This window comes from Morone saxatilis, unplaced genomic scaffold (assembly GCF_004916995.1).
Source record: "Morone saxatilis isolate NCDOM2014 unplaced genomic scaffold, NCSU_SB_2.0 Contig0, whole genome shotgun sequence".
In the NCBI taxonomy this organism is placed as follows: domain Eukaryota; kingdom Metazoa; phylum Chordata; class Actinopteri; family Moronidae; genus Morone; species Morone saxatilis.
Genome location: NW_023339650.1, coordinates 4,126,525 through 4,150,971, shown reverse-complemented (window position 1 = coordinate 4,150,971; position 24,447 = coordinate 4,126,525). Strand labels below are relative to the sequence as shown.

General features: G+C 41.9%; 1 protein-coding gene across 2 annotated transcripts in view; it reads right to left on the bottom strand.

Annotated features, from left to right (window-relative positions):
- Positions 1-24,447, bottom strand: part of armc4 (armadillo repeat containing 4) — a 53,435-nt gene that overhangs the window by 3,207 nt on the left and 25,781 nt on the right. For both annotated transcript variants that reach the window (XM_035654933.1, XM_035654925.1), the window contains exons 11-20: positions 18,596-18,742; positions 18,022-18,231; positions 16,585-16,818; positions 16,064-16,174; positions 15,733-15,887; positions 9,920-10,100; positions 9,764-9,825; positions 7,244-7,358; positions 3,823-4,011; positions 3,368-3,589 (exon numbers count right to left, since the gene is read on the bottom strand). In XM_035654933.1, coding sequence (XP_035510826.1) covers positions 3,368-3,589; positions 3,823-4,011; positions 7,244-7,358; positions 9,764-9,825; positions 9,920-10,100; positions 15,733-15,887; positions 16,064-16,174; positions 16,585-16,818; positions 18,022-18,231; positions 18,596-18,742 — 1,626 coding nt within the window. The remainder of the gene's footprint in view (positions 1-3,367; positions 3,590-3,822; positions 4,012-7,243; positions 7,359-9,763; positions 9,826-9,919; positions 10,101-15,732; positions 15,888-16,063; positions 16,175-16,584; positions 16,819-18,021; positions 18,232-18,595; positions 18,743-24,447) is intronic.

Below are 24,447 nucleotides of genomic sequence, written 5' to 3'. Positions count from 1 at the left end.
GGGGAACACCCCACCTCCCCCCAGCTGAGGGGGGAGGAGCGGGCGTGCAGTCTGGGAGGGCTGCACATATTGTTGCATGTGGACACACACATCCTATCGCACATGGAGGTGTCATGGTGTTAAGTGCGCTCGGTTGGACCGCGTCTGCCCGGAGGAGTTCAGGTTTAAATTCCCCTGCGCCAGCTCTGACAGCCATTATGGCTTCATCAACCCCCCCCCCCACTCCCATCTATCCCAGCATTCCCATGTTTTAGACTCCACTGTGGAGGCAAACAGCACAAACAGACAGCAGTGTTTAGCTGGGGTTGAGGGGAAGTTGGTGAGGGAAGTCAAGGTAAACAACATTCCCTGCTGCCTCCAGTGAGCCAGAGACTGTTAAGCTGCTTTTTCTGTGTCTCTGAAGAGGAAGAGGAAAAAGGAGGAAAAAGGAGGGAGGGCAGCTTTCAAATCAATGACTTGAAGGGGAAAGTTTCAGTCTGAACCCTGGGCCCGTTTAACCTGAAGAACACTGCTCGGCATTTCTGGTCCAGGCGTGAGGGAGAGAGGCTCTAAAACATGACACTCCATGTTAGAAATATGGTAGTCATAACAGAGCAGGCAGCACACGGCGCCTGTATCATCTGCTCACCACACCCACAACCTGAAGTCATGTTACCCACAAACCAACAGGAAACTGTAGAAGTAAACCTGTGCATGGTCTGCTTGCTTTTTATTCCTTCCCTCACATTTGGTGTAATTTTTGCCCCCTACAGCCCTCACTTTCACTCCTGAAGCCATGTAAGAGGGAGAGAGAAAAAAAAGAAAACAAACACGAACCGTGGCGGGGCAGAAGTGTGCTCATGGCAACAAAAGTGCAAACGTTTTTCTCATTTAGATTAGTAAAAGCCTAAAATACATACCAGGAGCTGGCAAAAGCTCCGCTCTGGAATACCTTCAGCTGAAAATTACCAATAATTACCATCCGCATTTTGTAATTTTCATCAATTTACTTCACAAAGCTTTTCTTATGAAAGAGGCTCTTTAATACAAATAGCTGGCTGAAGCTGTCTACAAGGATTTACGGTTTCAGCAAACAATCCCCAGTGCTTTTGGAAGCAATGTAAAGTGCAGGAGGAAAGGTATGTTGATTTTGTACATGACACAAAACGAAGCACATCCGTATAAAACTGCGAGATACTAAGAGTGGGTGTCAAATCAAACGGGGAGAACGATTCATCTCTCAGGCTAAAATTCTCTTTTCCCTGGTATGTATTTCCTGTGAGAGCGAGCACCTGAATCCCTTTTTTTCCCGAACAAGGTTATATCTGAGAGGCCAGCAGATTCCAGGGAAAATATGTTGACGGAGAGTGTTTGCAACAAAAGAACTTGTGTTTTATTTAAATATGTTTAATACTCATAGTATTTATACTAAATCATTTCATTGACTCTGGACCAAATCTGAAAGCAATGGAAGGGTCACTAAGACGGGTCACTAATGTGTTTTCCAGTGTGAAATACTTTCTTTTCAATGCTTAATTTCCCCTGTGAATCTTAAGGGACTGGGCCATACACCATTAAGTGTGCGAGAGAGGAAAGTTACTTTCTAAACCAACTTTGGAGCGAGAGAGACATCAGCTCGTTCGAAATCGTATACTACACGTGGGTTAACATGTTTTGAGAGCTTCTCAGCGGCACAGAAAAGCTTTTTGAAATACGGTTGCAATAATAGGTCTTGCCGTCCAGAATTTTACACCGCGCCGTAAATTAGACGCAGGGCCTCGTATCAATCCTCGATACACCGTGTCTGATCCATTCAGGAGTATTGGAGATATTGTTTTAACATGTTCTCTCTACCAGCTGCCTGTATATCATAAAGCAGAGCGTTACAATGCACAGTGAATGCAGGAGATTGACAACGCTGTAATGTTTCCTTCGGGGTCAGGCAGGTAAGTATCAGCCTCCCTCCCAGACTGGCTGAGAACTGAGGCCAGACCGAACAATGAGGCTGCCTGTGTTGCATTTCCATGTCTGAGATTAAGAACAAACGCAACGCTGGTGCAGTTCCGTGGCCTTTGGTAATTAAGCTCTTTAAAAGTCCAAAAATACATTATGGAGTAGTGTTGCAACCCTTAACTGGTACATTAATAAGGGCAAACACAGAGACAGATTAAAAAGGGTGGTATGTCTTGCATTTGCACACACACTCACGCCCATACACACACAGCAGAATTTCAAATATAGACACACACACTGAGACCAAAGAGGGCTTGTCCAGTTTTTGTCGTGGCTCAAACTACAAAAAGCATTCAGCTTAACGACTTTTGCAAATTGGACATAACTCTTTCGGAACACCCAATGTTCTGTCCAGCTACCAATTATGGCTGGTGTTGAACCACATACACTGTAGCAGCAGATCAAGCTAAAGTACACCATTTAATGAACATGGGAAAAAAATATCTGGCTGCAATGGCATAACCACTTCATAATTTATATCGCAGTTGTTATTTAGGGGGGGAAAAGGGATTTAAACTCACTGCGGCCACAAAAAGATTTCTCATGTGAAAGTCTCTCTATGTGAAACATGATTAAATTAGAGAATGAGATAGCAATGTTTTCCCAAAATGCTGAAATATGGGTACATGATCATGTCTGACAAGACATCAATTACAGCGTAATCTCAACAAAAAATCTCTACATCACTGTCAGAGACAAACATAAACAGACTCTGAGAGCTGAGCATGGAAACAGCCCGACAGGCTCAAATGTTAGACAAAACAATGCTTGTTTCTTTTTGGAAGAGTGCTACACAACTGCAATGATGAAGAAGGCTGGCGGATGTAGCTTTACAGAGTCGAGAAAACAAAAAGTGGACCATAAAAAAACATTGTTCTCTTTTCGCCTTGAACAGCTCTGACCCCACTCTTTGGCCTGAACCATATCGCTGCTGCATTCTACCCTGATGTCCAGGAACAGCCCTTAGCAACAGTTACCCCCAGCTACAGCCCTTTGACTTGTGCTGTAATGGCATCTAGGGTCTACCGGAGAAATGGCACTGCGCACACACTGAGCTGTTTGCTTTTCTGAATTCCCATGACGGCTAGAAAGTGGAGTCATGTTTCCGCCGTCGAATAAAACCCACTTTGTTTCTGCTCCATCGGTCAAAGGGTCTGAAAATAGTCGCAGCTTTTCAAAGTTTATTACTCAGTGTTTTTCACACATCGCTAAAACAAGGGTGGTGGGAGGCCAAAGCACATTTTCCTCAATGTAATTATTCCAGATTTAGTCTCAAAAGCACCAAATAAAGTAGAGAAATAACTACTCTGTGAATTATCTACAAAATGCAGAAGTTAGGAGTCAGAAATCCAGCTTCAGCAGCACTGAAACTGACCTTGACCACTCCTTTCCCGTGCATGGTGATGCAATTGTTGGGGTCCTTGGACAGCTGGTACAGGGCCATAGCTGTGCTCTGGTGGACTGCCTTGTCTTTTGACTTGAGGTAGCGCACCAGGGGGGCCACGGCCCCAGCATCACCAAAGGACGCCCTGTTGCTGCCCCAGATGCAGCAGTGGCCGATGGCCTCAGCCAGGTGGCGACGGAGCCTGTCGTCAGTCTGTGGAGAGGAGAACAGGATGCTATTAGTCCCCAGAGACAAGTCCTTACAATGTAAAGGTTCTGCAAAAGACTGCAAAAGTTCTGCTCATTAGCTGGATTTATGCTGCACTGAGTAGGAAAGGCCAACTAAAAAACACTGTTTGTTACAAGTTTGTTGTATGTTGACAGTAAGGGCAGTGCTGTTGAATAGTAAAACCTTGTTGTTTGTCTCCAGCAGTGAGGTGTACTTACTGTGTTAGTCAACTTGGCCAGCAATGGGACAACCCCGTGATCAGTTAGGACTGCCAGATTCTCCTTGTCTTTGGCTATTTTGGCAATGGCGGCGCAAATGCTTGCCAGCACCTCGTTGTTTGTTGACTTCAGCAAATTAACAATCAGTTCCAATCCACCGACGAGGGAGCGCACCATTTCCCCTGCATCCTATAGTCAAAGTATCTGTTATTAGCTGGTGCTCTGTCAAAAGGAACAAGGGGAATGATGGAGAGGGAGGTAGTGTAATGACTGAAGAAAGAGAAGAGGGGGCCAGGGGCCTTTAAGCAAGACAAACAAAACAAAGGACACTAAATAAGTACATACAAAGTATTTTCATCAACCCAGGCAACAATCAAAGTCCCATCAGTGCAAAGCAACCAGTAGAACTATCTTTGTCTGTGTATAACGGATGCTATTAAAAATAACAACACCCTACAGTCAAGCTGTGTTGTGGAACAACCAATAAGTTTGACATCTTTGTCAACCTCTCGTGCTCTCACTCTAACTTGTCATAATGAAGATGACACATAGAATTTAGAGCTTAGAAGTGGCATTCAAAACTTTAGCCCCAGACTAACACACAGTGTAGACTCAAGGCTTCATGGTTTGAGTTCATGGCACCAGCTGGTACCACAGGACTCTCAGCCACTTATGGGGCAATGCCTACCAAACCAACAGGCTGGTAGGGAGCACTGCGAGAACCACAGCGGAAGAGTTGGCAGAGACGCTGGCTTCAGTATGGCTTGGCACTTCAGGCCGCTGTTTAAAATCACAACTCACCGTATCGCCAGCCACGGAGGGACACATCAAGGTGGCCGAGTCTGTAATGTTCAGTGCTTTGAAAATAGAACAGAAATTCCCCCAAAAGCATACAATTATGGATGACTGCAAATCACAAAGCACGCTTAATTTGAGTCCATTTCAACATCAATCTACATGTCCAGAGCTGATGTATGGCATGGTTCTGTAATCACAGAATGTATTATGTGAACTGTATAGTTCAATACATTAAGGTATTTCATCAAATTCAGCAGTAGCTGATTTGCAGTTTTAGTGTACAGCTGGGAGAGCTGGGTGTACTGTTGTGTTTCCCTCTCTGACAGAGAGCTCACAGCTGAGATCAGGCCAGGGTGCTGTGTATGGACCCTGTGATGCCGTGCCAGAGGATGAGCCATGTGTGCAGTGCAGGGTAGGGAGGGGGTTTGCCGGGGCCAGGAGCTGACCCCCCGACACACAGGAAGCCCTTCCTCAGGAATACTGATGACGGCTGGCCGGGAGTCCCTGCGACAGAGGAAGCTCTCTCAAGCCACCAGCTGCGGTAGACTAGCCAGAATCTCTTTCATGGCCTGGACGGGCCCCCAGATCTGAAAACCGCAACATTATGAGGCTGCACACGGAAAGGCTTTTCTCGCTATCCTCTCTCTCACTCTCTCCCCTCCTCTTACCCAGGATGAAATGAAATAGAAAACACATTATCCGCTGTGCGTGATCTCAAGCTGAGGAGAGCAAGCCAAGCTCAGAATGGCAGAAGCGTTCCCTGACCCCTTCTCTGGAGTAATCAGGCATCTATACCATACATGGCTACTATGTCAAGGAAAAATAAATCAAGCATTTAAATGTGCCTCTGCATCCAGGCAAATTAATGATACACCCCATTACGTGCGACTGGGAGGGTTCTACTTCCTTGATTGGAGAACAAAAATAATTGAATGATTCACTACTTAAGTCTTTACAGTACCGGTATGGTACTAAGTGAGTTTAAGTTGTGGACCTGTGGGCATAGAGCACAGTGTCTGTCTGTGAGGGGCAGCAGTACTGTATGGAGCATCCAGCAGATGCATTTGTACCACAGCTCTCTCATAAATCTGCTATGGAACTGCTAACTCAAACCACATGGGGTTTTTATCTAAATAACGACTGCACCGAAGCAGCTGTATCAGGTTCCTCAACTGGATGGGCAAAGAGCACTATTTAGCTCTTGTCATTGCCCCTGTCCCAGAAAAATCACCCAAAAAGCATGTTCATGAATTTCCCTCAAAATTGGCAAACTGACGTCCAGACAAACATTGTCAAACTTTGTTAGCGCTCAATAGTGGGTCCGCAGTCCCCCTTCTCCCTCCATATGGTTGCCATGCATCATTTTCGCTACACTCGTGGGCCGGAGAAATTCCAGTCAGCAAAAAAAAAAAAAAAAAGGGCCTCACCCCCAAGACACCTGCCTGGGCCCAATATATCTGTTTAAGCTTAACCAGATTCTCCCACTGACAAGCTGTTTGCCTTAATCACAGCGATAATCTAATAGAGCAACATTACGTTTGTAGCTAGAAATGATACAAGTTCTGGGATCAAAGCCCTGCTGATGTGTAACTGAAATTAGAGTTGACTGACAACACTGCTGTGAAACACGTATGCTAAAGGCCAGTGACAATGGCCTCAAGGAGCTCATAAGAGTAGTAGCATTAGCATTGCACATGACGGTTTTTAAAACTGTATCAAAATAGATTTTATTCCATTCCAGTTTCTCCTTCCTTGACAAAACCTGCCACCTACATTACCCACAATGCAACTCAACCACCAACGGTTCGGTCAGAGATTCAAGTGTATTATGCTAGTAGTGGCATATGTTGCCTGAGCCGCTAACCTTAAGCAGAGATGAAGAGTGCACTACAGATGTCTGGTAAGCTAATGCTGACTCAGGGCTATTTCATCAGACTTTACACAGCTCCATGGAGACACTGAAGACTTACATATACATTATTTTTCATATGCAGGAGTACTCCCCAACATCTATAAACTGACTTTGATGTGTAAAATTGGTTCATTAAAGAAGATCTATCTCCAAACTTTTAATTTTATTCTATTCACATTTATATTTAAAATGATATAAGTAATATTCATGGCCATGTTATGGGGTCTTTTGCAAGCCATGTGTGCAGCCTTTTACTTAGAGAAGTCTGTTCACAGAAAATCTTTGGTACCCTATGCATGGATGGTGTGCTTCTGTAACTAGTAGCATGTTGAGGGAAGATTTTCAGCTGGGAAATCAGAGGCCATGCCACAGGATATTACTCAGTCTTTCTCCCTGCCTGCGTCCCAATTCACAAATCCCAGTGTGCCAAAGAAGCTTCTCTGCTTCATATTAGCCTGAGGTCCATGTAAGCCTCCTCTGACACAACTCTGCCCCTGCTAACCTCCCAGCAGTAGGTTGGAGGGAGAGCTTAGGAGACGAGCATGGTGATATAAGCAGGCCGCTGTTTTGTGAACAGTGAACAGTTTTCTGAAAACGACACAGACTTTGCAGACCTCTTTGATTTAGAGGCTATCTGTGTGCCTTTGGTGTACTTCACTCGCACAGTTTGAGGGCTGAGGCAGAAGACAAATGTACTTCACTGTACTCTACCTTTGCATTCTGAATGCATGGACAAAGGGCCCATGCAGCACTGGACTGAACATCTGCACTGGGGTTTTTCAGTAAGGACCACACCAGGCGGACTCCATCAAGCTGGTCAATGATTCTGTTGGGAGAGAGAGACAGAAAAGTAGCGTAAGAAAAAAAAAAAAAAAAGGAATGAACAAGGAAATAATAAGTTAGACTGAAAAAAGTGTTGTGATTTCAATCAGATCTTTCATTAAGCATAATTTTCTGCTTGAAAGATTTAAGAGTGTAACTGATCATGTTTGTTTCTCTGGCTGTGGCGGCCTGGCCAGCCGCAGGCTAAACACAACTATAGCCAAGTAGGATCAAAGCATCTATCGATTTCAACATTGGCTTTTCATCACAACTCGCCTTCAGTCTTGCTCAGTTCCTCTCCAAGCCTGAAACCCACCCACTGTCTGCTCAATCAAATCGCTTTCAACGGAAAAGCTCTGCAATGCTAGGGCCAGAGGTTAACTCGCATACATCTGTGTATGGTGCTTCATACATGGATTTATAAATAGAAACTGAGACAACCTTACACTTTATGTTGGTGGCTTGTTTTTCAAGCAGAGCCAAAAGGAGGACCTCTTTCCAAATCAAACAGAGCCAGAGACAGGTCGCTCTATATTTCATAGAGTCTGAGTGAAGTTTACTTAGGCATGAGCTGTATTTCATGTCGTATACATGACTGTAGTCAAAACTGCATTCAGGGTCTGGGAACCCGAAGAATTACGCCACAGTGCACCCGTTGTCTGGTATAAATAACATGTAACGTGTTCCCCATGTGTGCTTCCACCAACAAGGCCGACATTGAATGCTGTCATAATTACTTAAACACTCCCTAATCACAGTATCTCCGTGACTGGCAACGAGCGAACACTCATCAGGGACGTCCCCTGCACCATCTGTCTTCCGTTTGCACATAAATCAGTCTAGAGGGATCATAACATCAGATCCCAGTCTGCGGGGCCTCTTAAATCCGGACCAAAAACAAAAGTGAAGCGTCATATCATCCGCCAAAACAGCTCCGTCTTCCTATGAAGCAGGTATGAAACAGATTAGCAATGAAGTTGCAGCTGACAGTGATGGATTAGAGGAGGAGACCACAAACCCTGGAGGCATTAAACAACGTGTGTTCACTCTTGTAGCTACACAGGATTCATTGGAGGAAGTGCTATGTCATTAACCACACACTGCCTACTGGTTGAGAATGAAAACAAACATATGAGTATTTCATGGAAAACTTGAAAGTGATCGGTGTTTGTTTTGGGCTTTCAGTAGTTATGGATGACCTGAATCAGAATGATGAGAGAATGATTGCGCTGATCAACAGAAGTTGTTTGGGTTTTTTTTGAGAAAAAGTCATGTTAACTGACAAGAATGTTGTAGCTAACTGTGTGGTATCATGCATACATCATCATATTTGTTAGCTGGCCAAACACCATCTAATCACGGGGAAGCTGAAAAACAGCTCCAGCAGTGTTGGTTTGGAGCAGGAAACAATCAAATGTGAGTTATGTTAATTGCTCAGCAAACTACTGTACACATACATGTCTCAAAATAAGCCACCGCCACAAAACATACAAAAAGCGGCCGCTGAAATAAGAACTTTCTGTTTACAGCTATGTGTGAAGGCTGAAAAATTACAAAGTCTGGCCTAAATATACACACCGTGAGAAAACATGGAGAACACGATGAACCAATGCAAAACACTTCTCCGCTTGTGTGAAGTTTACCACAGTTAGACAGACATGCTTCACTTTTTATTGAACCCCTTGGTTTTTTTCCTCCAAACAAATGTAATAGCCTCATATGATAGCATTAACAGCTAAATAACAATGTAAAGTCGGTCATTAAGTTGTATTTGTGTCCAGTGCTAATTAAGAAGGGTCTTGTAGTCTATAACAGCCTTGTAAAAGCAACGAGGCACAGATGGAAGCTCCACAATATTCTGCAGTATTGAGGGTGAGGTTAAATGAACGCAGAACAAAAGACTGCTCTGGACTGTGGTTCACTGTGTTTTCCCAGCCATGTAGTCTTGGACAGGATAAGGCTTTAGGTATGTTCGTCTGACCAGCTCAAGTCCTGACAGTGACCACAAAGTTATAGTAAAGCACTGGGAATTAAACCACAACCATATTTATCACAGCAGGTACAATAAACAAAGCTTTTAAAATCTGTCATTAAGCTGAGGATGAAAGGGAAAAGCACCTGCATAATTACAAATTAAAAGAACATAGATTTCTTTAAGCATCAGCCCATGACAGTTTAATGATACTGTGTTTGGATCCTGGGATTGGTGTCATTCCCTTCTCATAACATATGACATCAGTACACGGCGAAGAATATGTGTTTGGAGCTAATTCAGTAATGACAGTGAGTAAGCCCAAATCACATTTTAAAAGACACCTCACATGGGGCTGTTTGCTCTGTGTAAACTGTACTCTAAATGTCAAAGACCAGGTTAGCTGGTTGGATGCCCTGGAAGAGAGGGAGACTTACGCCATGTTATCCTTATCGGTGGCACAGGCGCCCACTGCCTTGGTCACATTCACAAGCAGCGCCTGGTTAAATGACATAAATAAAAAGTACATGAATCAATACAGGAGCATGTTTTAAAGATGACCCCTTTATGCAGCAGAATAAAATTCAACATGCCTGATTTGTTCCCGTGAGCAGGTTAACTAGCGACTTGATGCCTCCACACTTGCGGATGGTGGCCTTGTTCGAAGGTATCTGGGCAAATTCTCCAAGGGCTCCCACTACATTTACCAGAACTTCTTCAGGCTGATTCGTCAGCAGGCGAACCAGGGTCTCCAGGGCTTTGTACTCCTGAAACCTTTCAAGGGAGGAGGAGAGGAAGAGGGCCGGGCATCATATTAACGACTCGCTTTACATTGAGCTAAATGCTAACATGCTCACAATGACAGTGCTAACATGCTGCAAGCAGGTGTAATGGTTACCATGTTCACATAGTTCACTTATTCACTTAGTTTAGTGTGTTAGAGAGGCAGTACCATTAACAGCATGTATAATGGACAGAGCTTCCAGGTCTGTAAAGTGAAGCCAATGTGAACGTGCCATCAGGGGGCGCTCCACTGGCTGCAATAACACACTGATGCCATGTAGTCTCATGGAAAAATAAGCCGAATTCTCACATTCTCGCACCGCACAAGACTCAGCTCAGACTGTCAAACTAGGCAGTGGTGATCAAACACGAAGCAAGATTCTGTCACTGTGTTGCCTATTTCTCACTTAACAACGTCTCACAAACATATTTTAGTGTACTCTTATAATAACTGTCTATAATACGAGATGTGACCAGGTGAGCCACAATTGTTTCCCACTACGGACGATTCAAAATTGAGCAGCCAATGAGCGCAGATCAGCTTGCAGTATGCCGCCTCCGCAGGCTCTGTTTAACTGCTGACGGCCAAAATGGCGAACTCAAAGGCTTCAAAGCGGTACTCCACAAACCAATGTGTGACGTCACGATAGGTTCAAACTTGGGCTGTGCTTAGACATAGTGGTGCTTTGAGCTAAACGCATCTTAGTTTAACGTGTTAGCAGCACGAAGAATGTCATTAGTTTGGCAGGTGTTTGGTCATAAACTTGACCTGATGATGGTGCAAGAGAAAAAGTTAAGATTTATTTATTTATTATTATTTAATTCATCCTGAAGGGGACATGAACACAAATGTTCCAAATTTCATGGCAATCCAACCAATAGTTGTGGAGACATTTCATTCAAATCCACAAAATGTCAACCTCATTGTGGCGCCATATGAAGAGTTGGGAGATCACAAATATTTTTATGATACATCACCTGAGAACCATGAATGTCTGTACCAAACTTAGTGTAAACTTTGACCGTGGTGATAGACGGAAAGTCAGGGGATCATCAAACTCATTGTGATGTTTATTATGAGTCATTATCTGGGGACCATGAATGCCTGTAGGGATAGGACGATATACAACGTATAGCAATAAAAACTGCTCAGATAAGTATATTGTGGTGAATTTGCATAATCTGGATAATCATGGATATCCTCACCAGTGACTTGAAAATGTTCTCCAGCTTGCTAGCCTACAGTCTTAACTTTCTTTTTTATTTTTGAATCGTCACCTTGGCTGAAGGCTCGGCTTGTCCATTGTATCCCTGGAAAAAAATATTTGTTTTCTTAACAAAATGTAAAGTTATTCCAGTATGTGTTTGATGATTATCTCAATAATATCGTGAATTGCAATTATTTTGGCCAGAATTACCGTGACATGAAATTTTCATATCGTCCCAGGCCTAAATGTCTCTAAAACCCTTTATGGCAATCCATCCAAAAGCTGTTGAGATATTTCAGTTAGCCTGACAGGCCGACAACATTGCCATCCCTAGAGCCACACCACTAGCGTGACTAGTTGTCTAAGTGACAGGTAGCAGCTACAGTGCACGCAGCCACATGGGCATAGATCTCTTACTGTAACCCAGCAGGCAGTTTTCCCACGGCTGCTCACAGTTGTCCCTTGTACGTACTTTGCATAACCAAAGCTTTGCTGTGGCTTGGAAACTCTCCCTCCCTCTTTTGCTGTGATTTTGCCTTGTTTGCCAATGCTATAGAGTGGTAAACTATAGTAAACATTTAAAAGGGATATAATGCGGTCACAAAAAACCTCAACAAACCTCTGATGTACAGTTAAGTTCTACGACTGTTTTTATTCACAGTTACGGTTACTGGCATCATGGTCCGTAAGCTATTGTAGATGGCCAAGGTCATTTGGTTTTGGTCAGGGTCCACTGACACACAGCCTATTCTTGCAAGTGAAAACACTGCTAATGAACAGAGAAGCTGCCAAAGTTAACTTCAGTGAAATTTACCATAAAGAAAAACAATGGTTTTCCAATACCCATCGCTGAAGTGTCATCTGCAGTCGACTACAGTAGAATTATCTTGTAATCACAGACATAACTTTTGATAAATGAATGGTAAGTCGTGCCTATTTTTGTTAAGCCAATCCCAGCTGAAGTAATTACGTGATGGCAAGAGTAGCATTACACTGCTACTGCCTGAAGCAGCTTCTACTGCAAACACAAGGCTCCGCGCAATGGGAAGCTTATTAAAGCCTGTCAGAAGACACAAGAACCACAGTGGGGCTTCTGTGCAGTAGATTTTTATGATTGATTGCCTGCCTTTTCCCTTTTCTCATCCTTCTACACTAGTCACACATTCAAGTAAGTGCAGAAAACCTAAATGCAGCCTTTTATGCTAAATAGGGTTTTTAGGAAGGCTAGAATGAAAGTAAGACATTTCAGGGACCCAGAGATGCTTAGCATTGACCATGAAGAGAGAGAGAAAGTTGCTTGTTCAACCTGAAATTTAACAGACACACTGATCTGTTTCATTTGAAAGGAAGCAGCAGAGCAGTGAATAACTTGGGTGAGCACAGCACTTTTGTGAGGCAAGGAGAAGTATCATTTGGAGGAGCAATTATGGTGTGCTCATCATAGGGCTGGAACAGAGGTAAGATGGAGGGGTAGTCAGTAATTGGAAGCAAACCCCACAATCTTGACCCCAAACATTACTGCACTGGCAAATACAGTCCGAGACTTGGCAGTCATGACTTTCCATTGCAAAGTTATTCCCTCACTCTTTTGTTAAGGCTTTTTTACAGCATTTTTGTGTGTCCATAACACCTCAGCATACAGGCTCAAGGGGCCACATATCAATGCATCCATAAATCTGAAAAAGAAAAAACATGTTCCAGGGTTTCCAAGCAGGACTTTTACAAAGGCATTTTTCTAGCACACATTCGCTTAACCTAAGTAGAGCCCTCTCTGTAATATTGGAAGTCCTACGAAAAACATCGGCTTATGTGGTCTTTAAACAAACACACTTAAGTTATGAAGGTAATTATATTTCACGTCATCAATCATGTCTCATTTTGATGCATCATTAATCAGGAAAATGGCTAACATATGCAGCTACTTGTCTTGAGTGGAGGTCCCCCGACCTCTATACTGTCCAGACCATGCAAACCATCAGTCACATAAAAGAAAAAAATCATGTTGTTTGCAATGGGCAACAAGGTCTGTTCTCATTTGACTATGTACTTAATGAAAGAAAAGTGAAAAAAGTCCACACTCTGCCTCTCATTATTGCTGTAGCAAAACATATTCCAAAATGATTTTCATTTCGGTACAGCACTCAGCCTGTGATTGATTCTGAAATGAGCGCATGCCCCTAAAACCCTGTTACCATTAGCAGCCTTTCCTTTTTGACAGTAATGGCTCGGTCACTTCACTCCAAGCTTTTGCCTGACCTAGACATTTTAAGTGATTCAAATAAGCCGGAGAGAGTATGAAAAAACAGATCCACTTACACATTCAAGTGCGCATTAAAAACATTTGCTGTGCATCATGCTGGTTTCCTCCTGAAGAGGTGGCCAATTTTCACCTTCGCTCACACCCAGCTGCCCACATCGTCCAAAAAACAAAATAAAACATAACATACACAGGAAAGAAACCATGAAATGAGAGCTCTAGCACTATTCATATTATGGCCCTTTGGTAATCAAAGATACCTTTGTGACATGTTAAATTTAGTGTTTGTAAATGAAGTGTCACAAAATGTGGTTTACATGTGATTAATGGCATCATTATAATTATTTCTATTATTATTATTATCAGTAGTAATATAAGTGTTTTACATAGCAACAGTGTGACAAGTCATTACATATGGCAGAGCGCCTGTACTGGCAGCAAGTGTATTAAGCTGCCACATTACTCACGGCCAGTGCAGTTAACTTGTTTTATCATTGCGCCAAGGTGCAGTCAAAAGGGTTCTCAATCGGCGCCAATTTTGTTGTTTTTTTAAGACTTTTTCTGATAGAACATTATCAAGAAGCCAGCTTGATTTTCTACTATGAAAACAGAACTGTCTGTCTATAGAGTAATAACCATGCCACTATCTTTAATCATTTAATGATATCATTTAAATCGATTTAAATAAATAACATTTTCTTTCATGACTTGGGTTGAATAGACATTGATCTGTCCATCTCGCCTTAAAAGAATGTTATTGTCATTCCTCGGCTCCTGTAAAGGAATCCTCGCTTAACTCGATGTGGCAGCAGACACTCAGTTCCAGTTGGGAGGACTTAACTTAGACTTTAAATGCAGGATATCATTCTGTCAGTTATGATATATGAAGTGAAGAATGATCCTTCTGAGTGCTACTGCTCCTTTTTTGTGTTATTTTTAGAATCCCTACTGCAATTTGAACTATTCGGCATTTCTGAGTCAGAAGAAAGGCATTTTCACGTCATCTCACCTCAGCAAAAAGCCCAAAACTACTCTTTATCAACAAAACGATTAAAAGACAATGTCTTATCGGTTTTCGTGGCTACGCTTGAGAGAATAGGCTTTGAATTGATTAATATGTTACCAAAGTATTAAATTACTGCATGTGGGTTATATATTATGTCCCCGGCCTTGCACTGAATAAGAAAATAAATACAGCTAAATCATTCTTTCAAGGGCGCACTAGTGGAAATGTATGGGGCTGCCAGGGCACGGTCTCTGGGCATTATTTATTTTAGAGGGAAAATTACTGACTTAAAAATCATTTGACACTGAAGTACAAGTCAAAAACCAATCCAGAAATGTCACTGCTGTAGGAACCAGGCTAAATGACACTTAAATAAACCTCCTGCCTTACATGACAAATGATTAAAGGCTCTGTCAGCCTGCGTCTTCTGACATTAGAAAACCTCGTCTGAAGGCTGATTCTTTCAGTATGCCTACGTTTGGTTCAATACGAAAAGGCTTTGACTAACACATCACTGGAGTCTATAAAATCAGCACGCTGACTTCAGCCTTTGTTAACGGTGGAAAAGGCTGAAATCTAGCAGCAAACACTCACATAAAAGATCAGAGCTAATAGAATCCGTGCAAAAACTTTACATTTTACGCAAAATAATCACTTCAACCTAGAAACAATGGTAAAGGAAAGGGAGATATGACAACAGCATGTGAGTGGAAAAAGTGACACAGCTCGTAATGAATGAATAAGAGCCCCCCCACCCATAAAAGTAACATATGTGATGATGGCATGACGACCATAATGCACGCAAGTCAGTTGAACCCCTCACTGGTGTTCTGCATTCACATACTGTAAGACTGCTGTTAACCACGTCATCTTAGCAAACATATTTTCCAAGTTATGGGCACATGTGGGTGAAATTCCTAATTGCTAGTCGGCCCCTTTTACAATGAGGCTCATTAGATTGCAGCCCTTTTGCATACTGAGTGATTCGTCAAAGTCATATTAATCTGTTACCACTAATTACCCACACATAGTCATAAACCCCAAAATATGGCTACAATGCGTTTCTGTATTTCAGCTATGTTAAGTTTGTGTGCCTGTAAATGCGTGTGTGAGGTCATGTGTGCTGAGGTAATAAGGTGAGTCCCGGCATACTTAGCCACATTCTCCATACTGATGGAACACTTCCAGATGGCCCCGGTGGCAGCGGCCAGGAGCTGCTTGTTGTTCGCCTTGCTCAGCAGTGAAACCAGGGGCTGCAGGCCTTTGTACTCACGCACCAGGTCGCGGGTTTGTTTGTCTTGCGCACACTGGAAGGAAAAAAGAGAGGGTCGTGATCTACATTAATTCCTCTACAGGCTGGGTTGAATTAGGAGACAAAGAAGTCTTCAGAAAAACTATTTCACTCATTTTTTTTGCAATTCTGTTTTCATCTTTTTCTATAGATAATGCGTAAGACAGGGACAGACGTGTGGAGAACAGGTACCTTGAAGATTGCACTGGCACAATGCATTTGTAGCTCATCGTTGTCACTGCTTAGGTTTTTGACCAAATCCTTGATCATGCCCTCAGTCTGAATGGCAATCCTGTAGCTCTCCTGCAGTGAATTAACAGACCACATGAACAACATGAACTGATCTAAAGTTATGTCACAAATGTTTGGGTACTATATTTCTCATCAGTTATATGGTTTCATACTTTGATATTTATTTTGTACCCTTAAATGTTTTATAATTTTGTAAATTTTTATTATAAAGACATAGATATACCATTGGATATAAACATTACTTGTAAATAAGATCAATTCATTGTTGGTTTTGGTCTTTCAAAAATTGGAATATCACCAGCCTCATCCTATAAAGATAAACTCATCAACATTATTTACAGTATATATTTGTTTTGTCATTTTCATGTCTTATAGAATCAGACTTGTAGGTTTTATCAAACAGATAGCTTGTGTGTGCATCCACATTAAGTACAATATCCAGTATGTGGTTCCCCATTCACCTCTGAGGCACACTCCTGCAGGGTGCCCACCACTGGAATAAGCATGTTCTCATGTGGAGACTTGAGCAGGCGTCCCAGCAAAGGGACACCCCCGGCCTTACGGATGGCCCCCTTGTTCTTGGTACTCTTGCTGCAGCTCCACAGTGCCAGAGCGCCACAGCGAGCCACCTCTACATCCTTCGCCTGGTTTGCAGTCAGGCTGGCTAAATTAGGGACACAGTCCAGCAGCTTCACCTGAGAGGAGAGACAAGGGACCCAGACTTAAGTGTGGATAAACAGAACATGAAAATGTGTGCAAACAAGCAGACAAGGCCACACGTGTCTAAGCAAGAAACCTCCACACACGCATAAATTGAAGGACCCTGAAAAGTTTGCTTGCAGGATTGGAGTGATAATGGACGGTTCCAGATGGGAATAGCAAGTTGCTGGCTGTGATTAAGGGTGTAATTAAAATTCTATTACCACTGGGTCTGCAAGGATGAAAAAGCCAGAGATGCTAGGAGTGGAAAACTGTCAGAATAGATGTTGATGTTAGGTCTGAAAAGCCCAGTGTGACGGTTTATGGCCATCATTCAGTGTTATAATCCATAGTTCCTGGCCAGTGAGACAGAGCAGGCAAAGCTATTACACACAGCACAGTTCAAAGGTGGTCTTATAGCATAGCGTGAAATTAATCTGCCTCCGTGAGTGACTTGCACATGAGAACATCCGATTTGGGGCTGAGGAAAATATACAAGGCACGGAGGCTTTAATCACAGGTCCCTCTGTCAACAAACATGAATGCAGGTCAGAGGATGTCGGGGACATTCTATCTGTTTTTACCCCAGCACCCACTGCTGTTTTCAAAAACTGGGTGAAAAAGGATGGATGGGCCACTATCCTTTTTTATTCCTGTGTGTATACATGTATGTATATAATTAACTGTATATATTGGTTAATAATAATTATATATTGGTTTTATTTTCTGTGTTATTCTATGAATTTAATTAGCATTTCTATATGTGTAGAATGAAAGAACTGCAAACCTTCATGTATGTAATGAATGTCCTCTATCCCTTGATTCCTTGATCTGGCAATTGCATACAGTGTGAAAAGGACATAAATGGGTGATTTATGTGCTGTGCATCAAAACGTAGTTCAGGAATGTCTGGATATGTGTTTTACACTTGAAACTAAATAGTAATGGTAATATGTGGATCACATTGGAATAAGACAGCATCCTGTTTTTATAAGGGTTCCAACGTGCCTGTAGTTTAGTACAAAAAGTTTGTACTAAATCAAAATGTTTGTACTAAATCACAAACTAGCTGACGGAGTCAAGTGTTTTAATGGAAAATCTGCCACCATTAACACAAATACAAAAAGATCAGGTTCTGGTCTGCAGTTTTCTTTTCTACTGCACTTTAAGGAGACTTTCATTCCATTTTTCATACTCACCAGTTTTTTGATACCGCCATATTGCCTGACGGTTCTCCTTGCTCTGCGGAACCTGGCCACATTAGCAACGGTCTCAGCAGCTAAGGCCTTGAGGTCCTTGACTGGTGAGTCCAGAATCTTCACGATACTCTGCAGACCTCCCATGTCGACAATGGCTCGACGGATTTGCACATTGTGACTGATCTTTCGCAGGATTTTCAGAGATCCAATCTAAAAACACACACACAGTAAAATATTCTAAAAATGATAGATTTGTTCTATGGAAAAGAAACTGTGTGTGTGCCAACATGAGGCCTCCATCTGTAGTAAGAGTACATACAGCGATACCTAGTAGCCAAACATTCACCCGCATTTCTACTAAAAATAGAGAGGACAAAAAGCTGTAATAAAATCGGGTTAGAAAGCACCCACACGTCATTAGGCCCACTGGAGAATAATTGCTACCCTGTGTCTTTAAAGGCACGCTTTCTACCCAGCACTAGTGTTTCTGTAACTAAAACACAGGCTGGCACACACGGCCGGCTCTGTTTATGCCTGCAGGCCATCCAGGTCCAGCTTTGGCACAGCTACTCACTTTGCATTTGACTTCATCTGTATCCAGCAAGTTAATGAGGACTTCAAGGCCACCTACATCCCGGATGGCCAGTTGGCACGTCTCCTGCATCAAATTAAAGTCCATCATGGCGCACAGGGTGAGCACAGTGGCCGTCTGGTCCCCTCCCTGTAATAATAATGCCAAACATGAATGAATGAAAAAGAGAGACAAAAAGGAAAGAGAGGGGGAGAAAATGAAACATTAAGCAGACATTTGGAAAAGGGAAGACACAAACCTCCCTCTCCCTCTGTTGTTTCCCCCCCTAAATATCACTCCTGCTGGGGTTGTTTTGTTTATACCACAGCCTGCTAAGTGTTTAGCTTTGTGGTGGTAAACACTGATGGGAAGAAATTATTTGCTCACAGAGCACTGAGCTCTGACAACAGTGCCAAGCCCAGGAACCATTAGATACTGCCCCTAAGATGAAAAAAAAGACTATTAGCACTGGAACCCTGAAGCTAATGATGAGTTAGTGTTTCAAAAGCAGAATATGTTTTGACAGTTGCTATATACACATATTATTTTAGACCTACACCCACAGCGATTAGCAGTAACTACAACACTACTAAGTCAACAAGTGCTTGGAGGGGAGAAAATCTGTTCTTTGATTTAAATACAAGCCCTTCTACACACACAGGGCAGAAAACTGATTAGGTTTTATAGCCACTTAACTACAATGTGTTGACAAAAAAACAATACAGAGATTTAAAATTGGGCGTGTGTGGTCAGATCCTGACATATGCGACTTGTTGTCTATTTTTCAGATTGTTCTCATGCATAAATCCACATAATGTCCTAGCTGTGGATGGATGCTGACAGCATTATGGCACTTAAAATACCAGTCTTATGGTTGATGCTTTGAGATACCGTCCAGGCAGTCAACAATGGTGTTTTTTTTCATATTACCATATTTAGTCTGTATCGTATACAATTGCATAACAAGCTTTGTTGACATGCAATGGTTTTGATCACGAGAAAGGGAAAAAAAAATCAGTAGTCAGATAAAACAGAAGCTCATGGCACGAAAATGCAACAGTTAGCTGCTGTAATACTAGACCTGCTACATGGCTTTGATATGTGACACTGAAGCGTCCACAGTTCAAAATCTCCTGGCAAGTGAACAATCAAATATTATTCCTTTTTTTGCAGTGGTTTAAATGTGCTACAGATAGATTTCTCATCTAGTGCATTCAAGGCCGTTCCAAGCTTCATCAGCTTTTATTAGTTGCACACTTCGCAAACAATTTGAGACTTCAGGCCCATCCTAAATACATTACTTCAACTAAACATAAGAATGTAGCATGTCCTGCTATCAGCTACCCATATAAGTAGAAAATCACTATATAGAAGGCTGGGGCAGTAATCTGTTTCATGCAGCTGTTGGAGGGGCCGGCTCATCAGTGTAGACCTATACCACAGTCTCAAGTGGTGTTTGATCATATCTCCCTCACAAAGCAGTGCTCTGACACAGCAGGATAACGGCCACATGTGTTCTCCATATCATGATGCTAGCCTAAATGTGAACCATTTGCCCATTAACAGCAGTGGATCTACTGCTTCCTTTGTCTCCTCAACTCTCACTCTTCAAAGGATTCAGCAGGCGAGGTTCGTACCTTGTAAAAACAACGAAAAAAGCTATGTTTAGGAGTGATAGCTGGGAGAACAGAAAACAGATCATGTGCTTTCATTTTTGTTAGCTTTGGTCTTGAAGTACTGTCGACATTCTTTAAAACATTGACAACATCTGACAATCTTTTATGGTGAAAGATCTTTGACTCTCTGAGCATGATAGGGGCAGATGCTCAAAGTGGAACCAATTCAACCACTATTCGACCTTGGAACAAGAAATTCAAAAAGTAGTTTAATATCTGTGCACTATCTTGGTGGGGAAATATTAACTGTATGATATGACCTACTGGCTTGGCATTTCAATAGTCAATATGTAATACCAATACAAAGTTTTTCTTTTCATTTTCTTTTAATATCGGGAATATTCTAAATCTTTATCAGTATCAGTCAGTTTAAAAGTTTATCAGTCAAGATATTTGCTACTACTAACAGCAGTGATGACTCTCTTGGTAAATTTCACACAACAGAAAACAAGATTAAAAGGGCTTTTACACCACCACACAGCAACTCGCCACTTCCAGTCATTTCAGTGAAGGGAAGGCGTCAGAGAGGATGCGGTTTCAATCACGGTGGTGGGGGTATGAAGTGAGATTTTGTTTGGCTGGCCAAAGTTCACAGTGCTGAACTTCTGGTGGTAACCACCTGGCGCAACCAATCAACCAGAAGTGGGTGGGCATCATAGGTCAGAAAGAAGAGCAATGGAAGAGCTGAAAAGAATCTATCTGAATACCTAAAGGTGTATAAAATGGCACTAGCTACCTATAAGGTCAACCAAAAGAAATACTGGGCCTGGGAAAACATTTCAACCAGACTTCAGATAACAGGTAAATTATCCAGATATGTAGAAATCTTAGGTAATATCTGTCCAATTTCCATTGTACGCGCACCTGCCTATCACCGCAGCTTGGGACCAAAGAGGCAGCAGCTGCTTTTAAAATTGCTTTGCTTTTTTAGGGGAACGCTCTTGCAAGTAGGCGGTTTTAGGACAATTGCTGCACGTTAACGGCCTTAGAAGTCTACAGCCATGCTAGCCGCTCTGTAAGGCTGTACTTGAGATAAATGTTGTCACCAGCATGCTACCATGTTTACAGTGACAATGCTAACAGGCTGGTAATATTTACTAGGTTTACTTGGTTTAGCAAGTTAGCATACTAACATTTGCTAATTTGGACATTAACATTGGTCTGTTGATAGACATAGGTAAAAAATCAGGGGATCACCAAAGTCAGTAGGATTCATCCTGTGGGGAACCATAATGTCTAAATGTGTACCAAATTTGATAGTAATCTATCCAATAAGTGTCAAGACCTTTCACTATGAACCAAAAAGGCCGACCTCATGGTGGTGCTAGAGGAAAAGTCAGGGCATCATCACAGTGATTAGGATTTATCGTCTGGAAACCATGAATGACTGAACAAAGTTTTGTGCCAATTAGTCCATCTGGTGGATCAAAACATTGAACTGTTAATGGTGTTAGAGGAATGGTCAGGGAATCCATAGTCAGTCTTGGATAACTGTAGCAATTTTTGCAGCAATCCATCTAATAGTTGTGAAGATATTTCACTCTGAACCAAACATGCCAACCTAATAGTGGCGCTAGAAGAAAAGTCAAGGGATCACCAAAGTCAGCCAGATTCCTGCTCTTGGGACTATGAATGTCTGTGCAAAATTTCATCTATCCAATAGTTATTGAGATACCGTATGTAAGTCTGGACCAAAGTCAGACACAAAGCTAGCGTGGATAGAAAATACATATAAATCATAATGCAAAAAAGATAAAAAGAAATAAACCTTTTAAGGCTTAGTGAATATCTAATGACATGGTATATGGCAAACATATCTCTAAATTGCAAAACCTATGCAACTGCAGTCACCTCTACAATAACACATCCTATTAAAAGAATTTATAGAAGGATCACACTGGAATTTGCAACATGCTATTTAGATAGATAATACTCACTAATCAGCAGTTTCATGGCAGCTCATCTAATAATGATTAAAGGCAGTTGTATAAATACTTTATCCCCTTGTCTGATGAAATTACATAACAAAAATGGATTTTAGAGAGATTAAGCAGTATGAGGGATCAAATTCCATTCATGAGGTAAACTCGATATCAGACACTTAAAGATGCTTTACGCATTTTGTCTCTTCCTTTACTGCAGGTGTCTCGGCCTGAGCTACTAAATAGCTGATGCCTTCGCACTACTGAATGGAGGTCTTATTCTAGTCTGGTTCCTCTGGAGCAGCAGACTGGGTCCTGCAGACACAGACTGCCCTGCCTGAGCTGAGCCACTCCAGGCCTATAAATCACAGCACTCAGCATGTGGGAGCAGGGACGGGGTTAACAGCGCTGTCAATGATACCCTGTTGACCTCAGGTCCTTTTCTTACTATTTTGTTGTGAATATTTTGTGCACAAGTGTGTGTTTGGCTTGGATGCCAGCCGGAGTAAATGTTCACATTGAGTATAAGTGCTGAGATACATAAGGGTGTATGTCTGCAATGCTGGACTGGTGACAGGTAGACTCGGGCCACCGCCAGCGCTTCATAGAGCGCAGTGTAAGAGAGAGCAGAGTTGGCAGAGGTCGAGCCATAGAGGATGCATGAGGTTTCATACTTCTCTGCAGTCTACAGCAGACTTAGAGGGAAGGCTACTAATGACAAGAACAAACCCAATCTCCTGCTCTATTATTGGAAAGGTACTGCAGGGACAGAATGAATGATCACTGGTTGTTCCTTGCTTCATATTTGACATAGGATCTCCCATAACATAAAACTTGATCACTTAATAGGCCTTGCTGTCATAAAATGAGTGCAGTGCACATTGAGCAAACGTCTAGTCAGGTCTTTGAACTGAAAAGTTGCTTAACTCATAAGAATGAAATGATGCAATTATTCTTGTAAGTAAATTTTACGGATTAGACATGTTGTAAATGTATTACAGGCACTAAAATTAACTGTTTTTAATTGAGCGCTTGAGTTAAAAAAGCATCAGAAATGCTTAACTACTTAGAACATAATTGGCTACAAATTCACTAGTGCTGAGAAAATGAGCTGATACTGGCTCTCGTACGCTGGAGACAGGATTAGTTTTAGCGTAGCAATTAGTAGAATGGTTCTCATGAGAGAGGAGCAGGGCAGTAGTACTGTGACTGCCCAGCAGAGGGGGAGCAACCTTAATGAGGACTGAACACAATACCATGTGTGTCAAGGACCCAGCTCAGCTTGTTAATCTACAGAACCTGTACCCTTAAGGTAAACTCAGTAATATAAACACAATTTTAAAGCTATGAAGAAAGGTTCCTCGATGTTTTTTAAATAGCTGTCTCGTGAATTATCCTTTCATTGTGACTCCTCAGAAAAGATGACAAAGAGCCATCTGCTCAGCAAAAAAGATATTATGCATATTATAAAAATTTAATTATAAAAATGTTTACAACACACAGTATTGGAATGTTTATATGTTAACTAGTAACATCTTGTATATCAGACACAATATTTATATCTGTGAGAATATGAAAATTAGTTTATGTTTAGAAAGCCACAGGCCAACTTAACTGATAGCAGCTGGTGAATTTTGTATTTATTCAAATAGAGACAAAATACTCAAATGACATGTTTTGGCTTAGTTGCTAAACTCTGTATGTTAAGTTATCCAGTCCTGACTAGTAAAACAGCTCTTTTAAGCAAAGTTGTTACTTACCTCGTCTTGTTTCCTGTTTTCCATAATTCACTGAGGGCCTATATGCTGTACATATAACCATATGGCCTAAATACAGCCTGTAAGTATATATACTTAAATATAAAGTATGGTAAAATGTTTGCTTATACTGTGGCACTGATGCATTGCAGACTGGAATAAGGAAGGAAAACTATGTTAAAACTCGTTTTCCATGTCAGTGTGTTACTGTACATACATACACCCGGACAAACACACACATACTGTATAAATCTGTGCTTGCTAGACACAGACTTCTCCCCATGCTGGATTTTGTGAGAGACCATGTGACCATTTTACAGACACAGATCTCCAGTCATACAAGTATAAAAACAAACACATCGGAACCTTAGGTAAATACTCCTACATAAATATCATTAAAACACAAAACAGAACATCCATGTGTCGCTTTATGAAAGTGTTAAACTTCCTAGAGTACAAACGGCTGTCTATAGTGCAAGGGAAAGGGGGGAAAAAAAGAT